Consider the following 22,326-nt stretch of genomic DNA (forward strand, 5'->3'; position numbering starts at 1 on the left):
GTCTGGGGTTTTATATTACCCTGTGGGGGGAACTGCTATCTATACCAGCACCCCTCTTACGATACTACGTTATGCCGGGATCTTGCGTTGGATAACGGCATATCGGTGGAGGACTTGGTAAAATGGAATCCAAGCTTTGAGAAAGACATGAACAACTGCACCGTCTGGTCGGCTTACAGCTACTGCGTAAAGAAGTACGAAAATAGCACTTGTGAGTATTGAGTCCGCACATGGGACAGACAGCAAGGCTGACCGTGGACATAGCAACTCAGTTTACCTGGACTTACTGTCTGCGTATTGATGCCACGGAGGCTGGCACAGTTTCCGAGTGTAATTACTTCACCTCAATCAACGGTTATGATGCCGGAGGTATGTATTCCATTAACCCATCTAGAATCCCAATTAACCACTAGAACCAGACTACACGTGTGCTGATATGGCTTACACCTACGGGGTGAAATTGGACGATTTCTGGCTTGGAATACCTGGCTGTTAGGCGACTGTGACACCGCTCTGTGGGCTAACCTGAGTAGTACTGCTAGCCGTGCTGTTTGTATTGGCGTGGGCTCCAAGAGTGCTGCTGCCACTACCACGATTAGCACTGTATCTGAAACAGCCACCAGCACCACAGTGTTCATGGGCCCCACTCAAACTGGAGTTGTGTCTGGATGTCAGCTCTTCCATACTGTGGTAGACGGTGACGACTTCCCGTCGATCGAGAGCGATTATGGTATCACTCTAGCTCAGTTCTACCAATTGAACCCGAGTATTGGCAGCACCTGCAATACCCTCTGGTTGGGCTACGCGTACTGTGTGAAGGGGCCAAGCTCATCTGCCACGGCCACGGCTATTTCCTCAACTGCGAGTCCGAACGGTCACACGCCGGCAGGAACTGTCTCCAATTGCAATCTATACCACACCGTTGTGAGTGGTGATTCATGCGATCATATCGAGATAACGTATGGGATCAGCTTTGCGCAACTGTATGAGTGGAACCCTGCGATTGGCTCGAACTGTGAGACTTTGAGAGTTGGCTATTCTATTTGCGTGGCAGCCCTATCTATAAATGCGCCCACGCAACATGGGATTGCATCTGACTGTAATCGGTACTATATTGTGGTGAGTGGGGATTCGTGCGACCATATTGAAACAATGTATGGAATCACATTCGCACAGCTGTATAGATGGAACCCCGCCATTGGATCCAACTGTCAGACTTTGGGAGTTGGGTACTCGGTTTGCGTTGGGGTTTCCTCCTAGGTATCTTATGGGGACGGTAAACGGTATTCATCTGGCTCCTAATCAGGGGGATGAGACCGTAGTTGTACGCCTAGAAGACAAATGAATTGCGATAAAATAGACCGAGTGCTAAGCTTCAGAACACGATGGAGCGCGTCATTATCGTTATATCATTAGCAATACACTTGAGAGACCTACTGGATATGATGTATACAAACACTCCTTTTAGGGCTCCAAGTTCTTGATAATACCCTTAGTAAGCGCTGCCTGCCTGCCTGCCCTAGCTCTAGACGAACGAACTAGCAATTTTAGACATATTTAAGCCATTGCCTTTCAATCTTTCCCAAATTCAGGACATCGACTGTATAAAAAGATATTGAGTTAGTTTGTTTTAGGTATCAATCACATAAAATGTAGGGAGTTATCATTGTTGTCACATGATTGTATCTTCGCCTCGCCCCTTCTGCCCTCTTAGTCCTTACCCATCTTTTCTACAACCACCGATCGCCTAAACCTACAATGAACACAACGAGAATCTTTCTCCCTATCTGCAACCAACTCAGGCTTCACACCTCCTGTAGCCTTCGCCTCGTCGGTCGCTTCCCCACTGATATCGGTCGCACTTTTTATCCCGCCACACGCCAGTATTCCCACAAGGTGCGAACGACAATGAATATTTCCGACAATGATCGGCCTCATAAGCTATCGAAACGGGTCCCTACAATGGAAACAAATTTTAATCACGCCGACCGACTGGAACGACTCCTCCAAAAGGACCGATTTAAAACCTGGGGCTTTGTGATTTATCGCTGCACATATCGAAGCGACTCCGACTGGAACAGATTCATGACTCGACTTCTCTCCCATGTTACCGAGTATCTGGACTTCTACAACGGCCTGGATCTACTAGACAGCTTTGCCCCTACAGTCTTCGAAGACCAATCCTTTGACGGCGCGACTACCACTCTTCTACGCAAGCATTTTCAAGAGTGGGCTGCAACAGCACCGCAAGTGGAGCAGGCAAATGATCATTCTCGCTTCCCACAATCGGATCGGTATCGCCTCTTCCTCATGGTGGACCAGGAGGCTTTGGAATCAGTTCTGAGTGTATCCGACCCGGAATGCAGGTCTGAAACTGGATTCGTGCGTTTGGTAAACGGGGTATGGAAGCCGGAGGAACCGGACGAGGAGGAATTGGAGGAGCTTGAAATATCGGACCCGTCGGAGCTTGAGATACATGAACCGTTAGAGGGTGTGCTTTGGAGGATGTCGGCTGGATGAAAGTGTCCTATGAAGACGCAGAGACGCGAGCCTTCCTGAAAATCGGGGATAACGTAGACTGGTCATCGTATTACCAGCGTCCTCCGTGCATTGTGACATGGATCTAACGTTCATATTTAAAAGAGATGACGGTTCTTGCTGATTAAAAATGTGTGTGTATGTTTCGTTATGTTTGCATCTTTGGTTCGAGCCATCGTTATTATTTGCTGCAAGAGATGAGATACTCCATGTCCCCGTTCTTCAGGCCATATCCCTCTAACAGCTGGTCAGCAAATATCACAGTGGACAATAATGGCAGTCTCCGCATTGGACATAACTTCGGATGGGTTATTATCATTGTGGATAATCCCAGGCGCGCGAGGATGTGTATTCCATATTCGACGGTATCTAGCTAACATTTGGTTGTCGCTGAACCCTTTCCCAGACTCTGCGGCAAATGTCCGCTTACCCTCTGCATCTGGATTAGTGAGTAATCCGCATGGAAGATGTTTGCTGTGAAGCTTCCACAACTTCGCTTCAGTATTACAGACCAATACTAGGATAATTCTTGAGGCGTCGGCGTATCTTCCAAATCCACCAGAAGCTGACATTGGTATTGTGGGCTGTAATCGAAAACATGCGGATATTTTATGAAGCACTGGCCTTGACCACACACCTCAGTGATCGACTTTTTGAACCTTGGTATTTGCCCCATAGGCCGAGACGTATGATGGGTCATCAACGAAGTAGTCCGATACTTGGTACCTTATACACACTCTGGCTTGCCAAATCCCCCGAATAAGAAACTATACTTCGAATATCTACACATGTTGTGAAAACCGCCAAGTTCATTCACGGGCACTGGCTGTCTCAGGAGGGAGAGTGCTTTTGCCCCCTCTGCAGTCTTACTCTTTCCGTCAAAGGATGGTCTCTAGCTTCTTTTCAGGAATAATTGGTACTGTGCGCTTGGAGCCAATACCATATCTTCTTCCGCATCCTTCGTCATACCCTTGTTGTACATGTGGACGTAGTGAATACAGCTTGGTGGTATATCGTTGTAGACCCCGTTCTCCTCCTAATTGGGTAACTGAAGCGCGGACTGCGGGGTTAGACCTATTTTCGAGCAGGATAGATGGAGAGGGACTGCAGGTGGATGGCGCAGTGCGAGCACTGCCTTTGACTTGCCGTCTTGGCTCCAACTCTACTATCGGAAATTTCCTCTGCACATCATCAGACCCAGCCAATCAAAGACAAGTAGAACGGCGAAACGAAGTCATTCAAAGTACAGGCTAGCAGATATTAGCCGAGCTATAAGCGTAGTGACCCGGAATATTCTTGGCGCCAAGTATAAACTACATAAGGCAGAAATACAACTTGTTCAACGTATGTAGAGAAACGACAAAGACCGTCTGACGGATCTTGGGCATTTAAAGATAACGGTCACTTCCCCTTGGGAAGATAGCAAATATAATATTTTCACTCAACTTGGATTCTTGTTTAGGATTCCGTACATCAGATATTCAGCAGGAGGTTCCCCGCAGTCTAATTGATTCCAACCGTGCCGATCGGTTAGGCACCTGGACGACCTAATGCAAGGCCCCCAACACTGTCTGTACTGCAAGGAGAAATCAAAATGCAGATCTAGCATCTACGGGGTCAACCCGTGTGATTCAATCTAGTCTTATGCGATGTAAGGCATTTCCGAGACCATGACGGGCCTGTTCGTGGTTGAATATTGGTGTTTTCCTGCCGGGAGTAAGGCCCCCTAATGTTGGCTCCCTGTAGATCTTGGGGTAGCACCAAGAAACGTATCTTATGTATTATCACTGTTATGTATAGATATTTCTATATGGATATATGTAACATGTGTATAGAATACTATCACTTGTAACTTGGCGAGCGGCCTTCACGGGCAACCTCTGCGCACCGGTGGGCTGTGTCAAGGACTCGAGCCTCCGTAGCGAGATCACCATCCTACATGGATTGTGTAGAGGATATTCAGGACTGATCCTGGCTTTTGGTAGAGGATGGTATGCACGGCGAGACACGGGCTCTCAGAATCAGCTGCGACGCTATGACTTGAAAAACACTGCTTGGCGTTCTCAAGGAACAGATATAAATAAGGGCCTTTGGGCAGTCCTTCCTTCTCAATCCATACTCACTTCACTTTCTATTTCGAAAACAATCCAAGTCTTCTCTTACTTATTTCTGTGGAAACTACTTTCCTATCAAGTCTACCATCATGCACTTTCAAGCTCTCCCCATTCTCGCCGCCATGCTGGCACTTCCTGCCCTTATCATGGGTGAGCCGGATTGCCCTTACGGTGGTTATTGGACATGGAGTCACGAAGAGGCGAGAAGTGCAGCCGCCCATGGAATCGACAAATGGTGTAACAACATCGCCCCTTCCACGTTCAAAGGTGGACAAGAGGTGACGCAGTGCCTTGATGTCGATTACGATCCGAAGAATGTTAATTTGTGGATGAAAAATGACAACTCGGGCGATAAGGTTCTCTCGATAGACCAGTGCAAAAAGTTGCTCAAGAAGATTGTCGATAGTTGTCCTGCGGGTGGTTCTGATCGTACCTTGGATGGCTGGGCACCACAGTAGGTTCTACTATAAGTACAGGAAACGGCTGGGGCTAATTTATTTTCCAGAGCGAAGCCTGGAGGCGCCTGTTGGGTCTAGATCCCAGGTATACATGACGATGCACCGATGATAGTATCGTCAGAGTGCCGAATCCTGGTATTTAGGAACTCAAGAGACGCTTTGGGGGTAGGTAGGAGAGATATGGATATCCGTGGAGGCGGTGGTTTATGTATGGGCAGCCGATTGTTCTGGGCGGGTGGCTAGTTGAGTTCCACATCAATCTAGAGTTGAATCCGATATGTCCAACTTCAAACTTCCTTTTATACATATGCTAGAACTATTGATCCTTTTGTATCTGATTCTCGACTCCTGCCTGACACTTTGATGCTGAAGCAATGCTCAAACCAGAGAGCATGAAGAAGACCGTAGCCTCTTACTGACTAAGGCTAAGGTACACTTGGCTCGGGTTACTACAGCTGAATAGAGGCGGCAACAGACAGTTTCAATTATTTAGTATAGGTCACCGAAAGTGAGCACGAAAAGGGCCTCAACGGACTAAGATGAGAAACACGCATCATAGAGTATCCTGCATCATCCCAAGGCAAATTATGTCAAAGTTTCAGACAAAAATGCAAGGCTTTCATTATAAAATTACTAACAGGTACCGGGAACAAAATAGAGCAATTAGTTGGCTTGAGCAGCTAACTAAGACAGCACCACAAGCGGTTAGAAGGAGCAACTTAGGAAATTGAGAATTAAGTACAAGCGGCCTATTCTATACCCAAGATGTATCAGGTTCATCCCTGAAAACCACATGGATCCCTTCTTCACACGCTCACGGCTTCACCTGGCCACTAGATCCAGTCGAGAGTCTTCCAATAGTCTGCAATCGAGTGTGGTCCCCAAGTTACCTTGTCCGCGCCACTACGAACCACCTGGATCCTCGCATACTGCCATCCCCTGAAAAAGTATGTCTCGCCATCGACTTTAGCGTTAGAAACGGGGAATGGCGGCATCGACTGAATCAAAGCCTGCCTGCGTAAGACCCGGCCACTCATCAACCAGCTTCGCAGGGCCATAGGTGATCTTGTCGTTAGCGACATCAATCGAACATATTTCGTTCCCCTGAAAAGATAGGCTTCATCCTTTCCACCCGGAACAGACATTGCGGCATCGATAGTATCGAAACCGGCATCGGAAAGGCTCTTCCAGTGAGGTGGCTTATGTTGATTGATACATTTATTTTTTCTATCTAATTCTCTACACATAAAGAAATAATACATACGACCATAGGGTGCGGAGAACAGGGCTTGCCGTCCGCTTAGCTGTACTTTAAGTAGTGGAAGACCGAAGAGCAGGCTGTCATATCTCGGAGTAATTGTAAGATCACAAGCTTCGTCCTGGATAGTGGCTGGTTGACCTCTTTGAATGGATAATTCTTTGTTAGTTATATATACAGTCCAGAATAAACCCAGGAGGTGACAATCGACCTGGGATGGAATATTTGTGTAGGGAAATAGTGTCAAAGCAGATCTTTAAGGATGATATAAATGTATACTAAACTTTTAGAGCAGTCAGCTTACTAGAGAATCCAGGTAGAGTCCGGTCTGGAGGTTCCAGAAGAAACTGTGGAAAATCATCTAATCGCGGGAGTAGTTGAGAGCAATAATTCTCAACAAGCAGTTCATGGCATTGTGCACATGCCCGCATAATAAGAGCTTGAAGCCCGTCACTAGTTTCTTCGTGAAGTATAGGAGGCACGTAACTCTCAAATTCCCCAGCGAAGGCTATCGCGTCGGATGCGTCACGGGAAAATCCCACACTGAAGACAAACATAGAAAAGCTCAAACACATGCTTTGGTACTCCAGGCACCTGAGGCGAATGAGGTTAAAGAGGCGAGGTTGATAGTACTCTGAAATAGTTCTCGGTCGATTACGGGGAGAATTAAGCATATAGATGAGCTGTAGTATGCTGCCACATCGTCATTGACAGTACACACGTCCAGGAGTTCCAGAAACGTTGGTTACGGTGCCTAAGGGCTCATGTACTCAAGAGTATAGTATTTGCATGGAGGACAGTGTCGGAACAGAGCCTCCAGATTCACCGAACAGCCCAAAACCGACCGTACAAATTTCTGGGTGTCTGGGAGAATTGAAGCGGACTTCGAGTCAGGCCATCCGTCCTGGAGACCAGGCAGCCTCTCCTTGCCGGGCTATGCAAGAAGGCCCTATGGGTAGCACTACAGCTCTACGCCAACCATTGATTCCCACAGTGGGGGTCTAATTGGTCGAAACAAAGGTGAAAGCAGGTTAAAAGGGACAGACAAGAAGTATGAATAGAGACATAGGCCTATGCACCGACTCACTACATCTGCATCTCGCCTTTTGTACATACGTAAGCACACCGTCTGCCCCGGAAGTGTGTTTATGAAAGCCCTAGACGGACCTCATAGTTCCCGGCCGCGCTGTGGAGTCTGTTGGTAGGGGATTCCGTCTGGCGGCCCTAAGTGGCCCGGAAGGTGGGTTCTTCCGGCCGCTAGGCGGATCCCACAACACTTAATGAGAAATTAGCTTTAGCTAGTAGGAGATCAATGAATTCAGGATCCAATAAGGAATCGACCTTCATTCCATGTTTGAGAGAGTCTTCCCAAAGTAGGGTTGATGTAACTAGTGAGTTGCGCTGACTAAGCGCATTAAATCAACCCCCTTCGGGAAACTAGCCCTTATTTACTATCTTCTGAGACAGAGCGGAGGTTGACAACGAATGATGGCTGGTTTGAACCTCCGCTCCAGTCGGGTTTGGATTCAAACAAGCCTCCGAAGAGACAATTAAGGAACTACAACACGCGGACATTCTTGGCCAGTCAACCACTGGGCGGAGACATATCGTTACCGAATCTCCGAATTTTTGGTCATAGATGCGAATATTTAATCGTGCCAAGTACCATTCGAAATCCACAGGCGCATCTCGCACATCACACTTCTACGCTCTGTCTACCACATTGATCTTCTTTCGACGCTTTGGATTGTTTATACCTACCTTTTGTAGTAATATCATGACGACGTCTTTGCAGTCCACCACCGATGTGGTCATTATTGGAGCAGGGCCATCAGGGTAAGAAATGACCTTTCAAGCCAGGTCGCCTTTATATATGAAGTCCTCTTCTGACACATTTCGCACAGTCTCATGGCAGCCTTGTGGATGGCGCGGTGCGGTGTGAAGACTCGCATCATTGATGCCCGTGCCACAAAAGTGTTCAGAGGCCATGCCGATGGAATGCAGACTGGAACACTGGAGATCTTTGATTCGTTTGGAATTGTAGAGGATCTCTACAATAAGGCCGCTCCTTCAGTGGAAATGACGATATGGGTTTGTGCATTCCGAGTTGTCTAGACTTCATCCAACGCTGTCAGTGTAGGCTGGTAGCAAGGATGCACCGTTGAAGCGTGTGGCTCGGTTTCCGAAATGGTCCCCGGACCTAGGTCAATATCATCTCGTTCACACTAGCCAAGGTCTGATCCGTCAACCTTTCATAGCACGGCCTCTAATGATATTTAGGTAACACGGAGCGCGCTTTGTTAGACGGCATGAAAGCTTTCGATGGACTCGAAGTTGAGCGGGGGGTGCTGGCCACAGCTATCAATATTGACGAGGCTGGCATACATGATCCAAAAGCGCACGCTATTAAGTTGACGGTACGTCATCTTACGGACAAAGAATTGGCTGCAGCTTCCACTCCGGATACTATACCACAGCCTGGGGACTTTAACTATAACTCGGCAGACTAGCCATATTTGAAACGCAAAGTCGCAGGCAAAGAAGGAAGGACAGAAGTGATTCACGCCAGGTTCGTCATCGGGGCCGATGGAAGCCGAAGCTGGACTCGCAGCGCTTTGGGCTTCGACTTTCTCGGAGACGACGGCGAAGAGGATGTGGGGGGGATTTTAGATTGCATTGCGACGTCGAACTTTCGTAAGTGACATCTCTCCAACCAACGAACAACCTTGAACTACGCTCACGTATTGCGAAGCGGATATCCGGATCCAATCGATGATTGTCAAGGACGGGCGTGGGGCGGGCTTTGTGCCAAGGGAGGATGGATTGCTACGCATTGCAGCCCCAGTTCCTAGCAGGTCCGAAGCGACTCCAGAAGCCATCCTCAGGTCACTGAGAGAAATACTTTCGCCGTATGAGATTGATATTACTCATATTGATTGGTGTGGAGTATTTGGGACCAGGCGTCGTGTCTCAAGTTCATCTTCGAAGCACTCTCGTGTGTTTCTCGTTGGAGACGCATTGCATGTCCATTCTCCCAGAGCAGGGATCGGCATGAACTTCAGTATACAAGACGGTAAATCTACTCTTATGCGTTGCATATCTTCTCTAACATCTTTCAGCATACAACCTAGGGTGGAAAATTGCGCACGTTGTCAAGGGAATCTCTCCCCTTTCGATTTTGAAGACGTATGACGAGGAGCGTGGACTAACTACTAAACAACTCGTCGCTTTCGATAAAGCTTTGTCGGACGAATCGCCTGTCGGTGCGAACTTCTCAGCTCACGGAACATATCAACAGCTTCGAGACAATCTTCCATTTTCAAGCACTACGGCAATCGAGTACGAGGCTGGATTGCTTGCTGCTAAACAAGGTGGTTTGATTGTTTCTAAGCAATATTTGGCACCTGGTATCCTTGTAGGCAGGCGTCTACCCTCGCAGACGGTGGAAAGACATGCGAATGGAGAATCAGTTGACTTTGGAAAATCATTCCCTAGTGACGGTCGGTACCGGATTGTCGTCTTTGCGGGCATGATATCGCAACCGGAGCAGCTACGCCGTCTGGAAAACGTCAGCCAGGTGCTAGAGCTCCCTGGGGCATTTCTTCGACGTCTGGGTGAGCGTGCAATCACACCCCAAGATGTATTTGAGATCCTCGTCGTGCATAGCGCGAGCAGGGATGATGTCGAGATTGCCGACTTGCCCCCGTCCCTCTTTAAGAATGGCGATCCCTTCAGGCAAGTCTTCGTGGATAATAACGAATCGAGGTCATGGACCTTGAGCGAAGCATACAGCAGATATGGGATAAGTAAAGACAGGGGTTGTCTTGTCCTAGTTCGGCCTGACAGGCACGTCATGTATATTGGAGAGTTGGAGGATGTCACCGAGATGATCAAACTGTTGACCTCGATTTTACTTTGATTCCGAGAACTGTTATAGTTTGAATGTTCTTCTAGAATAGATTCTACAACCTTGCGTTAGCTGCACTCTCTTGTTCCATCTATCTTTGTTATCAAAACGGACCTGGACAGCTGGGTCAGCAAGAAAAATATCGAGGGCATTTGTTCTACCTCAGGAGGTGATGCCGCATTCCGTATCCTTTTCCATCGTTGAGGAGAAAGTCGGTCCGGTTTACTTTCGCTTTCGAGAAATCTAGATGTTGGCACTTGATTTCGGTTTAAAAGCGAGATATAGAACAGCCTATTGTAATATTCTCCAGCAGGTTAAAAGGTTCAAACAGAGTGGCTCAGTTTACCCGAAATCCCCAACTGTGAGCGCTCATGGTATACTCAACCCTACTCAGTTTGCTTAGGGTACATTCCAATAGTATCATGAACACTTCCAGAATTTTCGCCGTGCGTAACCGCCGCCGCCTAATAAGCATGGGCAATCTTCACTCCATCAGGGTATAACTACATTTTCTCCTATTTAACGCCTACCCGTCTGTCGGAGACAGACCTATTGCAAATGTCGATGACTTATCCTGCAGGTCATTGTTCTTGTCTTTCCCTCAATTCGGATACGTGATCACGACTATTCCCAATTACTAACTCCCCGCCGCATTTCATCTTCGACCTCCGATTGTGGGTGGACTTGAGATATACCTGTCAGCCGCCATGGTGCGTGTTTATGCGATATTAACTCGCATATCGGTCCTACTGGATTCTAATAGTGTCAACAAGTCTTGCGTGTTCCAGAGTACTATAAAGTGGTTTGCGTGGTAGGTTAGAGATTGACCTACCATAGCAATGCTGGTTAAATCAAACGCTGACCGAATATTCTAATATAGGCTTATATCATTTCAATATACGATATGCTCTCATACTCGTCACTTGCAGCACCTTAGAGCATTGACCTCTACGACAAGACTTCCGAACAAGGCACGGCTCGCGCCCATCATGGCGTAGTGCAGAACTAGTACGAGATACGATTGGACTATTTCCTCACAAGACTTTATGTGATAAGCCCCCATCTAATAAGGCTTTCCGCCCCCAAAGAATGTAATCTTTCAATTCTCATATCGCCCCCACGGATTGCTTAGGAAGGTAAGCCAGAGGAGATGATGTGAGATGGGCATTTTTCACAGGGCAAGTCAGCCTTGCCTTGGAAACCCTTGTCATAGAACACAAGTGAGGTGTTGCTTCCTGATAATGTGTGTGCCGTATCGTCCGTTCGTCCGAAGGACAGACTGCTTCGCCGAGGTTCACACGATTCCAGACCGTTGATTGATGCATCTATACTGTGCTTTTTGCTCTGAACCAAGACCAGAGGTGTGTGCGCCGAGCCTGACTCCATGATAGCTTGGGGTGCTCATAGGCCTCACGGCGTTGGTGTTGATATGCAATATATCAGCCGTTCAGGTACATACTAGCTTCATTTACTGACATCTTATATCCTGTGATGGGGCATACTTAATCTAGATACAGAGGTTTGCACAATTGCCCTGCGGCTCTTGGCAGACGTCGGAAGACATATCTTATACATATAATTCATGATTGTTATTATTTTTGTCAATTTAACATTGAAAACATGACTTTCTCGTTTTTGTCCACCGTTATACTCACCTCCATTGTTCGAATCTGAGCCACTTAACTTTTAAAGTACACAAAGGGTGCTAAACCCACCACCCACAAATTTCCAACTGATGTGTGATTTGATAAGTAATGTGGGGGCATGCTTCCTGGCCGCGTTAGGCGCACCCATCAATAGCCACTTTAACCGAAAGGCTTCACATCAAGGTTCTCTCAATTGACTTGTCTAACTCGGCGGAATATATGCCAACGTGTCCATATTCGGGGAGTGTCCGAATGGCTGTTGATGGTGACTATCGCGAAGATAACAAAGCTTGTCCCTGTTTACTGTATATTGTGCAAGTTTGCATTTGGTTTTCGAAAGACAGAGTCTGGTGCACTGCTCAATAGACTCTGCGAAGGTTCCTCCTGGATTGAGAATCGTATACACCCTATTTGCTGGGACTTGTAGTGTGTAAGTATGCATATTCTAATATGTTGGCCTGCTTAGGGATTGACATACCTTGCTGTGGATAATAGAGCATCTTGCCCCATGTACCTGTTAACGCCCTGTTAGTTTCTATAATCTTTGTTAATTCAGTAAGCAGATCACAGTATAACATAGTCTTTAGCACATCGTTCTCCTTTTGTAAGTTTTCAGCATGCTTCTCCAGACCTTCTATCTTCCCAAGACATTCTTCCTTTGCCTCCCTTCACGGTTCAAGTGACTCATTCCGACCAACCATATACACATATCCTGGGGCATCAGTGTATATATCGGTCTCGAAATCAGTAGCATGGTCGCTCCACCAGCAAGTGGCATCTTTCTTCTTCCACAAAGCTCCCTTGTATCCCGGTATCTCGCTACATGCCAAAGTGCACGCTTCGATAGAGGGTACATTTTTAATCTTATCATTCCAATACTGCGGGTAGGTGTCGCAATAGTATCGAACAAAGTATCCCAGGGCTACCTGCACTTCGTTGTCGCTGGGATTGGCACAGACTTTGTTGTACTCCGATTCTCCTAACGGGTGATCAGGAGAATCCTCGGCAGTTATTGAAGCCTGGCCTTGAGAATAGGCATTAGAAAGAAGGGGCAGTAAAGTTAGAGGTCTCATGATGAATAGTAGGAATAGGATAATTGAAAGATTGATTCTGAAACGTCTCTGTGTAAAGTTATTGAGGTAATTTGATATCTTTGCAGTTAGATGGACATTGTAATCTGCGGCTAAGGCCCATATCTATAGCCATTGCCGGGTCAGCGATGATTAGTGTAAAGGTAAACGCTTGAGGAAAGGCGCATTACGGGAATGCAATCTTGAGTGGTGATATAATCAACTGCGAACAGTGTTTGACGAAAGGTGGCTGGCTGAGATATACAATTCCACTCCAAAAGATGAATCATACATTAGAATGTAATCCAGTAGATTTGGATGCCATGCTACCGTGACTTGCACGGCTGTCAAGACAAGAGATGTCACCCTCAGAGCAAGGATTAGGGTTCCGTTGAATAGGCGACGTAATAGGAGATCCTTCTTCAGAGAACGTCGATGATTGAGATAAATGTGGTATGGCTTGTTCCTATAATGAAACCGTTCCTTCCAATTCCATACCTCTTGAGGAAGTCATTAGTGAAGGATCTTGCTGGGTCCGGTCTTTCCGGACGGAACCATAGATGAATTTATATGATCCAGAGTAAACCCACCGGGTATGATCCACTGCACGATTTTTGACGTTTTCAGCAGCATTCTTTAAAATATAGTGCCAGAATTCACTTGGTCTGCGCGCCCCACTGCATCCATGTATGCAGCTGCAGCAGTGAAAAGCAGCCTCATACTGAAGAAAACGGCAGCTCCAAGCAGTTCACAATGAACATAACCCATAAGCGTGCAGATTGACCACGCAAGTCCACCACAGCATACTTGATAAGGCAACTCTATGAAGATCACGATAGATAAGTTATTTGTGTTAATGTTGGTAGTTTATAACACTCACCCATGTTTGCTGGTGCCTATATTGTAGATGAACCTGCTCAATACATGGCATGTCCCTTGATGTTTCGTGGCACGGGTTTGGTTAGACGGCTTCCCCGCAGAGGATAAAAGAGGTGTAGTTTCTGATTCGTCTTCCATGTTAACTCACGATCGCGATGTTGGCGTGTGAGAGGGCTAGAGCATAGCTTATCAGTCTGAGAAAGGAAAGTATTGTAGGCAACAGTGTCGTGGATTTCTGAAGCATGTCCTCTGATGAATCAGCATCGCCTTCATAACGTGATCTACATACAAGGGTTAGCGCGTACCTTGTAGTATTCAATTGTACATACTATTTCTGCACCGTCTTTGTCTTTGCTCTTGTGTCTCTTGAACTATGCTTGTATGACCCACTAGAAGTGTGACATGGATAACCATGTAATTGAACTATATTCGTTGTCCAGTTAGAATTGCAAGCTTGATCGAACAGCAAGCTTCTTCACAAACTCAGTCTCTTAAGATTCTTGCATAAGAAACAAGAATACTAAAATTTGATAATAGTGTCTTATAATAGAGTCATAGTATTTGAACGTGCTTTCTATAGAGTTACTACTGCTACGCCTGCTAATTATGTAAAGCTCTACACAGATATGCCGACAAACCCTCAATTGTCAAAATTTATCGATATTGCCTCTCAGGCGTGAGACACATGGTATGCGTCCGCGTCCTGTCTCGAATTCAGACTTTGTACGGACACGGCAGGTTCGGGGATTTTGTGTCTTTCGCTCATGTCACTAGCCAGTAAGATCGGTGCTTCGAGGGAAGCGTAATTTCTATTCGGAGGTGAGGGTTCGCGTCTATAAATGTCGCTTGGTGACGGGGACCTCTTTGACTTGGTATAAAATGTCCAGAAGGAGGCCAGGCACGCAACCACAATGGCTATTGACAAGATGAGATAAATTCACAGCAGCCGTCGCTTTAACGGAGTTAACTCACCCACACAGATTTCAAGCGCATTCCAGAAGCCTAGCCAGATTGGGTCTATGATGCTCATATCTGATACACTGAGGAATAGTCGTAATAGCGCGATGATGATAATAAACGCCGTCAAGAAACTGACTCCGATCAAGGCAAGCTTTCTGGTCAGGTTCACTCGAGCCCTCCACATGACGTTACCGGAAAGAATAATGACTGACATAGCACCTTAGTCAGCCCATATTGAACTAAGAGAATGTTCAAGAGAGATCACACGTACTGGCTGCATCCGACAGGATGTCTAGAGTCGTGGCTACCCTCAACCTGACCTGTTGGGAGTGCATCGCACCGGCGGTCGCGCAAACCTCTGTCAATCCATTGTTAGCAGCTCCAGTACGTCACGACGCTGGAGGATACGGCAACTGACCAATACTGTACTCTAGGGAACTCATCTCGCACTTATAGTCCAGGCAGCCCAGTGTCCCCCCATAGCAGCCAATGACGAGTACCAAAACTACCCACCAGAGGATCTGTTGTGCACGATATCGATTTCCCAATTGCCGGAAGAAAAACACAAATGATAGCTTGATCAACCATAAACCGGTGAATGATATCAAGTAGGCAGAGAGCTGTCCGTTAAGATACCGCCTTTGCATCCACCCAATATTAGCTGGCACTTCGGAGAAATCAATTGTCGAATTTTTGGCGAGAGATATCACTTGGTACATCTGCTTGTAGACGGCGGACCAAGTAATTCCATTGCCCAGGGAGAACAGCCATGCCACCAGGATCATGATGTCACTGGTGTGCCACTTGCGGTCAACATGGTATTGGAGAGCGAGTCGGATGGCGACGAAGAAGAAGCTGATGGTCTGACAGACCCAGAGAATGGTCTGTAGGCGTAATTAGCTGGATAGCACGTTCGAAGCAGTCTGGAAAAGTGAGGACACGACTTAGAAGCATACCACAAATGTAACCTCATCGATAGTAGAGTTACGAGTCATTGTTCCTATTTCGATGTGGCAGGTGGAAGATTACACGACACATTTTGAAACATTGGAATGGAGGGCGGCGGACGAGGTCCTCGAATATGCCCATAAGTGAATACCAGGCTACGCATCCCTGTTCAATTTGGTTTACTTCCGGTGAGGGGTGCATGGAGGGGCTGATTCAAGCGCTGGTGAAGCCTGCAGCTGTATGTATGTCAGATAGTAATTATGGTCAGGCGGATTTGTATTCTCTTGTTCTAAAGGTACTAAGAATCATTCACGGAAAGGATTATGCTGATCACCCTATCAGTTGAATTAGTCTGGGCGAGTCGGTTTCTTCAATCAATGTTCGTGTGGGGCTGAAAAGGTCATTATCAGGAAACTGCAGTTTCGACTGCTTATGGTTGCATTTCTTAGTGCTGACGATTGACCCAGACCGTCCAATTGAGAATCCCCGCGGGTCCTTCCAGCCCCATTCGATGAATGACACCACATAATACATTTTGGTCTATTAATAAACAGCTGGTGGGGGCCATACTCAGTAAGAACGGTTGCGTTTCTTCTAATGTAGGGATACTTACCTACAGCTTTGGTCCATGCCCTGTGTGAAACATCGGTTTTGTCTACCTCGACTTACCCAGTCAATGTTGTCGCTAACGAACCGGCGCGGGACACCCAGTGTTGACACCCAGTTTGTTGGAGAGACTTTCCGAGATAATCCAGACCAAGGATACAATGGCGTCTCTGAATGGCCTAATGACAAGGTGAGATGAACGACAGACTATCCTAAGAGACCTTTCCGACCCGCTGGGCCCAGCATTGAAGACTTCGTGCAGAATATTTACCCATTTTCACCCACGCAGAAAGATGTGCTTAGGTGTATCTACCTCCGCCGGAGAGACTGGAACCTGTGGCCAAAGTCGAACAGCCCAAAAATTGCGAAGATAGCAAACTCAAGTAGAAACAATCCGAAGGACACGAAGAGAAAGGGAAAGGTTTGAAATTCAAGATATTCAAGGGCTATTTCACGTAAAAAGAGAAAGAGATAGAAATATCGGAATCGGTTTAATAGCACAACATTCTCTTCTGCTATTCAGTAAGTAGAAGACGTTTCCTTATCTGGTTGACAGGCTTAGATTATCCGTTATAGCTGAATGGACTCGATATCAGGATTTGGCTATTTAGTACAACTTGATTCAGAGACAAATTTGAGCCCAGAAGAAAATAGATGCTTTTCATCCACACTAACTGAACGGTCCCTCTTGGCTATTTTATATCTTTTGTGCTAGGTATACATCCAGTGCCTTATTCACAACATGTACGTCTTTCGATCTGCCGGGTGATCCTTCCGATTCCTGTGGATCATATTTGTGCACAGTCATGATAAGTAATAAGCCCACAGATCCCTAGAGCACTGATATCTAGATCTCTGATCAGTAGACAAAACAATACTCATCATATAGCACTTACATCACGGTTGGAAATGCGACCATTGCATGGGAGAGCAGGGGTTGGTCAGACTAAGAAATTGGCTGGAGGAGCCTTGAATCTCCCTGCTCGCCTTCCCTTTGTTCACTCATAATAGTGGTATTATTCATTACCCCTGAAACTGCCCGTAAATAGGAAGAAAATATCCAGTTTCTTTTACTTTCGCCTATTGCTGCCTTATCGTTCGATTTCTCGCTTCTCAAAACAAGAATAAGTTGAACTTTTTCCAACAGTTCCAGCAAATTGTCTTCAGGCGCAGCAAGTCTAGCCCGAATGTTGTAATCTGCATAGCATTACGCTTTAGGGAATCTTTCGTTCTCTGAATATGAAATCAAGCAATAAAACCTTTGCAGTTACATGACAGTATAGGGAAAACCCTACACTAAGGTCTATTCTTGAAGTGCCTGTGATCCCTTCCACATAACCTTGTATCAATTTGCTGGTACCAGCTCATATCTTCACGGTCGAGTATTTGAGGATTATTTGTTCTTGGTCTATTTCTGTGAGCCCACTATCCAGGTAGCCATATCATTGAAATCCGAGGATTATTACTCACCTCCTATTTATTCGGATATTCCACCTATGTCAGCTCATTGGATTACCCTTGACATTTTGCTGTCTTAATCGGCTTAAACTGATAGTACTCTATATCCTTAATTTCCCAGCCATAAGCATTTTCTAAAATTGTCCATAATATACTCCGGTATTCTCCCGGTCTGAGTGTCATAAAACCAGCTTCGCAGCTATAAAACCACTGAATCATCCAAGTACAATAAATAACTGTTTTCTTATGTTTGTTCTGGTCATCATCATCACCATTTACCCAATAACTTCATTGACATCTATTTATAAGCATCTTCATTGAAAGCACTGGCTAAAAACACCAAACTACCAATAAAGGTGTCGCCAGTATTGATCATATATAACTGAAGACATTTCTCTTGTAAGGTTCTGCACATCCAATTGGAGAATTATAGAGATTGTTTTATCATCAAATCTTAGACTACAGAAATAGTTGAGTCTAGCCTAATGTCTCCTTGCAATGAATAGGATCGGTCAACCACTGGTGCTAATTGGGATTTGAAGAAGGAAGAGGAGGTAGTGCCATTAAGAAAAATATAATGTAAAATCAAAGAACGAGCTGGTTTAAAACTAGAGAGCAAGGGATCGATATAGAAGGATTGGATAACGGATGGCAGAAGGCATGAAAGGAAAATGCAGAGATGAAGTTGAGAGATATTCTGTATACTACTTAGGCAGGCTCATGGACACTGGAGGTCATCGTCTGTGGTCTTCTGGTTATCAGGTAAAACATACCTGAGCACTTTCTTTCTCTATCCAACTTCTACTTGAACGTTGCCTATTTAAAATCCTTAACCTTTCTTCTCTTAATTGATACTATTTGTACCTCTTTTTGCGTTGGGAATATTTTTATTTTTATTTTTATTTTCTATTTTTTTTTTTTTTTCTTATAAAGTTGGGTTTCTAAAGATTATTCTATCAGTGTTGTCGTCTAAGTACAAAGCCGCTTCTTTACGCTTTACAAGGGGCAGCGTCAGCGAGGTCGTCTCATCTTTCAATAAGGCCCTTGAGTTGTTCATTTGAGAGTGTCTCTAGAGCTCCACGAATTTTATCATTTTGCCATTATTTGGAAACTCCACATCCATCGACAAATTTGATTTATCACTGCCCTGTACCCCACTAGCAGCCATATATATCTCGCTCGGCTATTACATATAGGTGTAACTCCTAGTTACTATAGCCCTAGAAGACAATGTCATACGAACACGACGAATAATAAGTTACGTAGGGTAGATTACGCATTTCCCAGATAGAACAGCAAACAATTTCGTCAATGCTTTTGTCTCATGTCAATCAATGGGTCTATGTCACGGTTATTACGCTCTGTTTAGAGCACGTTATCAACATTTATCCAGCACAGCTCACGGTGGTGGCTGCTCTCCCTTTCGCTTGAATCCAAACAAACTTGTTTCCAGTCCATCGCGCCATCAAGATTAAATCATCTTACCACCTTACATACGCTCACGTCGACGGGGAGCAGACCGGATGATGTTGTCAACGCGCAGAAGAAGCTACGAAGAGTTAGCTGTGTCATTACTAAAAACAAACAGAAAAAAAGAAAAAAAGAAAAAAAGGAAAAAAAAAAAAAAAAAAAAAAAAAAAAAAAAAAAAAAAAAAACCATGGCTTACCTCGGATGCCTCCGATGCGGAGGAAACCACGGCCTTCTTCAGCTTGTAACTCTCCACAACGCCCAACTCCCGCATGTCAGCAATGCCGCCACCAGGGGTGAGCAAGTCAAGGCCAGAGCTGGTCATGCCGTTGTTGATGGCCTGTCGTAGTCGGGTCACGAGATCACTGGAGTCCAGACCGGCGTTGTCAGCCAGGATAGTGGGCAATTGCTTGAGAGCAAGTGCGAAAGAGTCAACAGCCAGCTGCTTCTTGCCCGTGGTGTTCTGAGCCGCTTGCTCAACAGCCTTGGACATGACCATCTCTGCGCAACCACCACCCAGGGTGACACGGGGGTCCTTCACAGTCTGGGAAAGCACGGCGAGGGCGTCGTGGAGAGAGCGTTCAGCCTCGTCAAGCAGCTGCTCCGTAGCACCGCGGAGCACAATGGTGCAGGCCTGACCGGCAGCCACGCCCGAGAATTTAATCAGAGTATCTTCACCGATGATTACTTCCTCGATAACGTCACAGTGACCCAGCTTAACTTGCTCGGGGTGGTCAAAGGTGGATGCAATCTCACCACCAGTGACTAGAGCCAGACGCTCCACACCGTCAAAGTCTGCGTGTTCGATGGACATAATACCGGCCTCGGTAAACAGCTGTTCGGGCCAGTTGTAGATCAACTGACGGTTGACGAAACAGTTGATACCATGTGCCTTGATGCGGTCAACCTTAGCCTTCATCTTCTCACGCTCCGCCTTCTCCAGCTCTGCCAATTTGCCGGTCGACTCGACCTTAACCCGGGCACCGAAAATCTTAACCTTATCCGTGTCCATGGCTGTGTTGGCGACCAAAATGTTGACGTTCTCCAAACGCTTGGGCTGGTTGACACCCATCTTCTTGTCAAGAATGAAACCCTCGTCCAGGTAGGAATCACTAAGCTTTCCACCGGCCTTCTTGATGATCTGGATGTGGCTCAGGTCGGTCGAGCCCTTGAGACGGAGCACTGCGTCGCAAGCGAGGGTGGCAAAGTAATCACGGTCCTGGGCCAGGACCTTTGAGCTAAGGGTCGTACGAGCGATGGAGTGGAGGTCTTTACGGAATGCCTCCATGTCGGCACTACGGTCGACGGCAGCCTTCTCGAGGGCGTCAAGAGCGGCACGGCTGGCTATCCGGTAACCTTCGATGATAGTCTGGGGGTGGATTTTGCGGTTCACCAACTTCTCAGCCTCACGCAGCAGCTCGGCCGCCAACACGGTCACGGACGTTGTGCCATCACCGACTTCGTCATCCTGGACTTTCGAGATATTTACCAAAACCTTGGCTGCAGCATTGTCGAGAGCGATCGCCTTCAGGATCGTAGCACCGTCATTCGTCACGAGGATCTCGCCGGTCGACCTGGATAGCTATTAGTGACATGCCCACCATAACAGCCCCGCATCTCCGAATCCGGTCCCACGTACGCTGACTGGAGGATCTTATCCATTCCCTTAGGACCCAAAGTGCTCTTCACCAGGTCACCGACGGCGATGGCGCCAACGAAGGCGGAGAGACGGGCATTCTCGCCCTTCTCTTCGATGACATCGTCCGCAAAGATCTGCGTAGGGTTGGCGGACGCCTAAGAGCGGTCAGCATGAGAGAGAAAAATAAATAGAAAGTAAGAAACGACAACATGATCAACTGACCATTATGGATGATAATTAATATGAAAGATGGCTACCGTCGAGGGGGAGACTGGCAGCACGTTCAGGGGGGTTGATGGGGGGGAAATTTGGCGGACAGTTCAATAATGATTGAATACTGCGGGACGTCCAGAAAAGTTCGCGATGTGGCCCGAGCTTAGAAGCTGCCGCAGACCGCCTGCAACTGCTTCCCTCCTCCAACCAACATTCACTTCCATTCCTTTCCACAACTCTCTCAATTCATATTGAATTCTCTCGGAATGGCGGCAGAAGACGAGAAGTCGCAGCCTTTGTCCAACAAGAGACCGCACTCCGCGGTGGATGGCGATGGGGACGATGGTGCGCTCACCCTCGAATTGAGAAAGAAATGAGCACAAGATACTAATCTTAACTGACTAAAGACAACGACTCTTCCTCCGACGATGACTTCGGTCCAGCCCTCCCGTCTGCAGATGCGCCGAAGAAGAAGCGGCGCAAACTCCCCTTCGAGAAAGTCTACGTGAACGCGCTGCCCGCATCGCCGCGTTACTCGAAGTCGCTCATGCACAAGGACCAATTGTCTTTTGTGACAATGACACCACACACGGACTTCCTTATTACATCCTCTATTGATGGTTTTGTGAAATTTTGGAAGAAGATGGCGGTTAGTATTGAGTTCATGAAGGAGTTCCGTGCCCATAATGGTGAGGTGAGGGGCGTCAGTGTCAGCGCGGACGGCAGGAGCTTTGCGACAATTGGGGCCGACAAGACAGTAAAGCTGTTTGATGTCATTACTTTCGGTATGCCGATATCATGTCAGTATCAGAGTATAGCTACAGCAAACTGACTTGCCGGATGTAGACTTGCTCTCCATGCTCACACTCGAATACACCCCTCGCTGCGTCTGCTGGGTCCATCGTCGAGGCGCTTCATTACCACTACTGGCAGTGACCGACGAAGGTAGCAGCACGATCCAAATCTTCGACGGCCGGGGTGAGAACCCCAACCCCCTCCACACCGTGAAGACAATCCACCGGAACCCGGTAGCCGCAATCGCCTTCAACGATGCGTACGACTGCGTGATCTCCGCGGACGAGTCCGGCATGATCGAGTACTGGAGAGCAGGTGATTCCTCATTCGAAAAGCCCGACAACGTCTTCGAATTAAAGTCATCCACCA

At 46.8% G+C, this 22,326-nt stretch overlaps 6 protein-coding genes across 6 annotated transcripts; 4 read left to right on the forward strand and 2 right to left on the reverse strand.

The window, feature by feature from the left end:
- Positions 1 to 147: 147 nt before the first annotated feature.
- AO090005000926 (uncharacterized protein) lies at positions 148 to 1,280 on the forward strand (the record flags this gene model as incomplete). Its single annotated transcript, XM_023233873.1, has 4 exons — positions 148 to 211; positions 265 to 369; positions 497 to 1,119; positions 1,185 to 1,280. The coding sequence occupies 4 exons, from the start codon at positions 148 to 150 to the stop codon at positions 1,278 to 1,280; spliced, it is 888 nt and encodes a 295-aa protein (XP_023089162.1).
- A 478-nt stretch (positions 1,281 to 1,758) lies between these two features.
- AO090005000925 (uncharacterized protein) lies at positions 1,759 to 2,520 on the forward strand (the record flags this gene model as incomplete). The annotated part of the gene is made up of 1 exon (XM_001817878.3): positions 1,759 to 2,520. One exon carries the CDS (start codon positions 1,759 to 1,761, stop codon positions 2,518 to 2,520), a length of 762 nt encoding a protein of 253 aa, XP_001817930.3.
- A 2,221-nt stretch (positions 2,521 to 4,741) lies between these two features.
- Positions 4,742 to 5,253, forward strand: AO090005000924 (uncharacterized protein; the record flags this gene model as incomplete). The annotated part of the gene is made up of 2 exons (XM_023233874.1): positions 4,742 to 5,106; positions 5,223 to 5,253. The coding sequence occupies 2 exons, from the start codon at positions 4,742 to 4,744 to the stop codon at positions 5,251 to 5,253; spliced, it is 396 nt and encodes a 131-aa protein (XP_023089161.1).
- A 2,892-nt stretch (positions 5,254 to 8,145) lies between these two features.
- Positions 8,146 to 10,287, forward strand: AO090005000923 (uncharacterized protein; the record flags this gene model as incomplete). Its single annotated transcript, XM_023233875.1, has 7 exons — positions 8,146 to 8,204; positions 8,273 to 8,459; positions 8,509 to 8,572; positions 8,649 to 8,785; positions 8,879 to 9,062; positions 9,121 to 9,441; positions 9,488 to 10,287. 7 exons carry the CDS (start codon positions 8,146 to 8,148, stop codon positions 10,285 to 10,287), a joined length of 1,752 nt encoding a protein of 583 aa, XP_023089160.1.
- A 1,934-nt stretch (positions 10,288 to 12,221) lies between these two features.
- On the reverse strand, positions 12,222 to 12,994 carry AO090005000922 (uncharacterized protein; the record flags this gene model as incomplete). Its single annotated transcript, XM_023233876.1, has 3 exons — positions 12,222 to 12,305; positions 12,400 to 12,435; positions 12,620 to 12,994. 3 exons carry the CDS (start codon positions 12,992 to 12,994, stop codon positions 12,222 to 12,224), a joined length of 495 nt encoding a protein of 164 aa, XP_023089159.1.
- Positions 12,995 to 14,807: 1,813 nt separating this feature from the next.
- AO090005000921 (uncharacterized protein) lies at positions 14,808 to 15,825 on the reverse strand (the record flags this gene model as incomplete). Its single annotated transcript, XM_001817874.3, has 4 exons — positions 14,808 to 15,037; positions 15,102 to 15,188; positions 15,249 to 15,714; positions 15,787 to 15,825. 4 exons carry the CDS (start codon positions 15,823 to 15,825, stop codon positions 14,808 to 14,810), a joined length of 822 nt encoding a protein of 273 aa, XP_001817926.3.
- Between the last annotated feature and the right edge of the window lie 6,501 nt (positions 15,826 to 22,326).

This window comes from Aspergillus oryzae, chromosome 1 (assembly GCF_000184455.2).
Source record: "Aspergillus oryzae RIB40 DNA, chromosome 1".
Lineage (NCBI taxonomy): Eukaryota > Fungi > Ascomycota > Eurotiomycetes > Eurotiales > Aspergillaceae > Aspergillus > Aspergillus oryzae.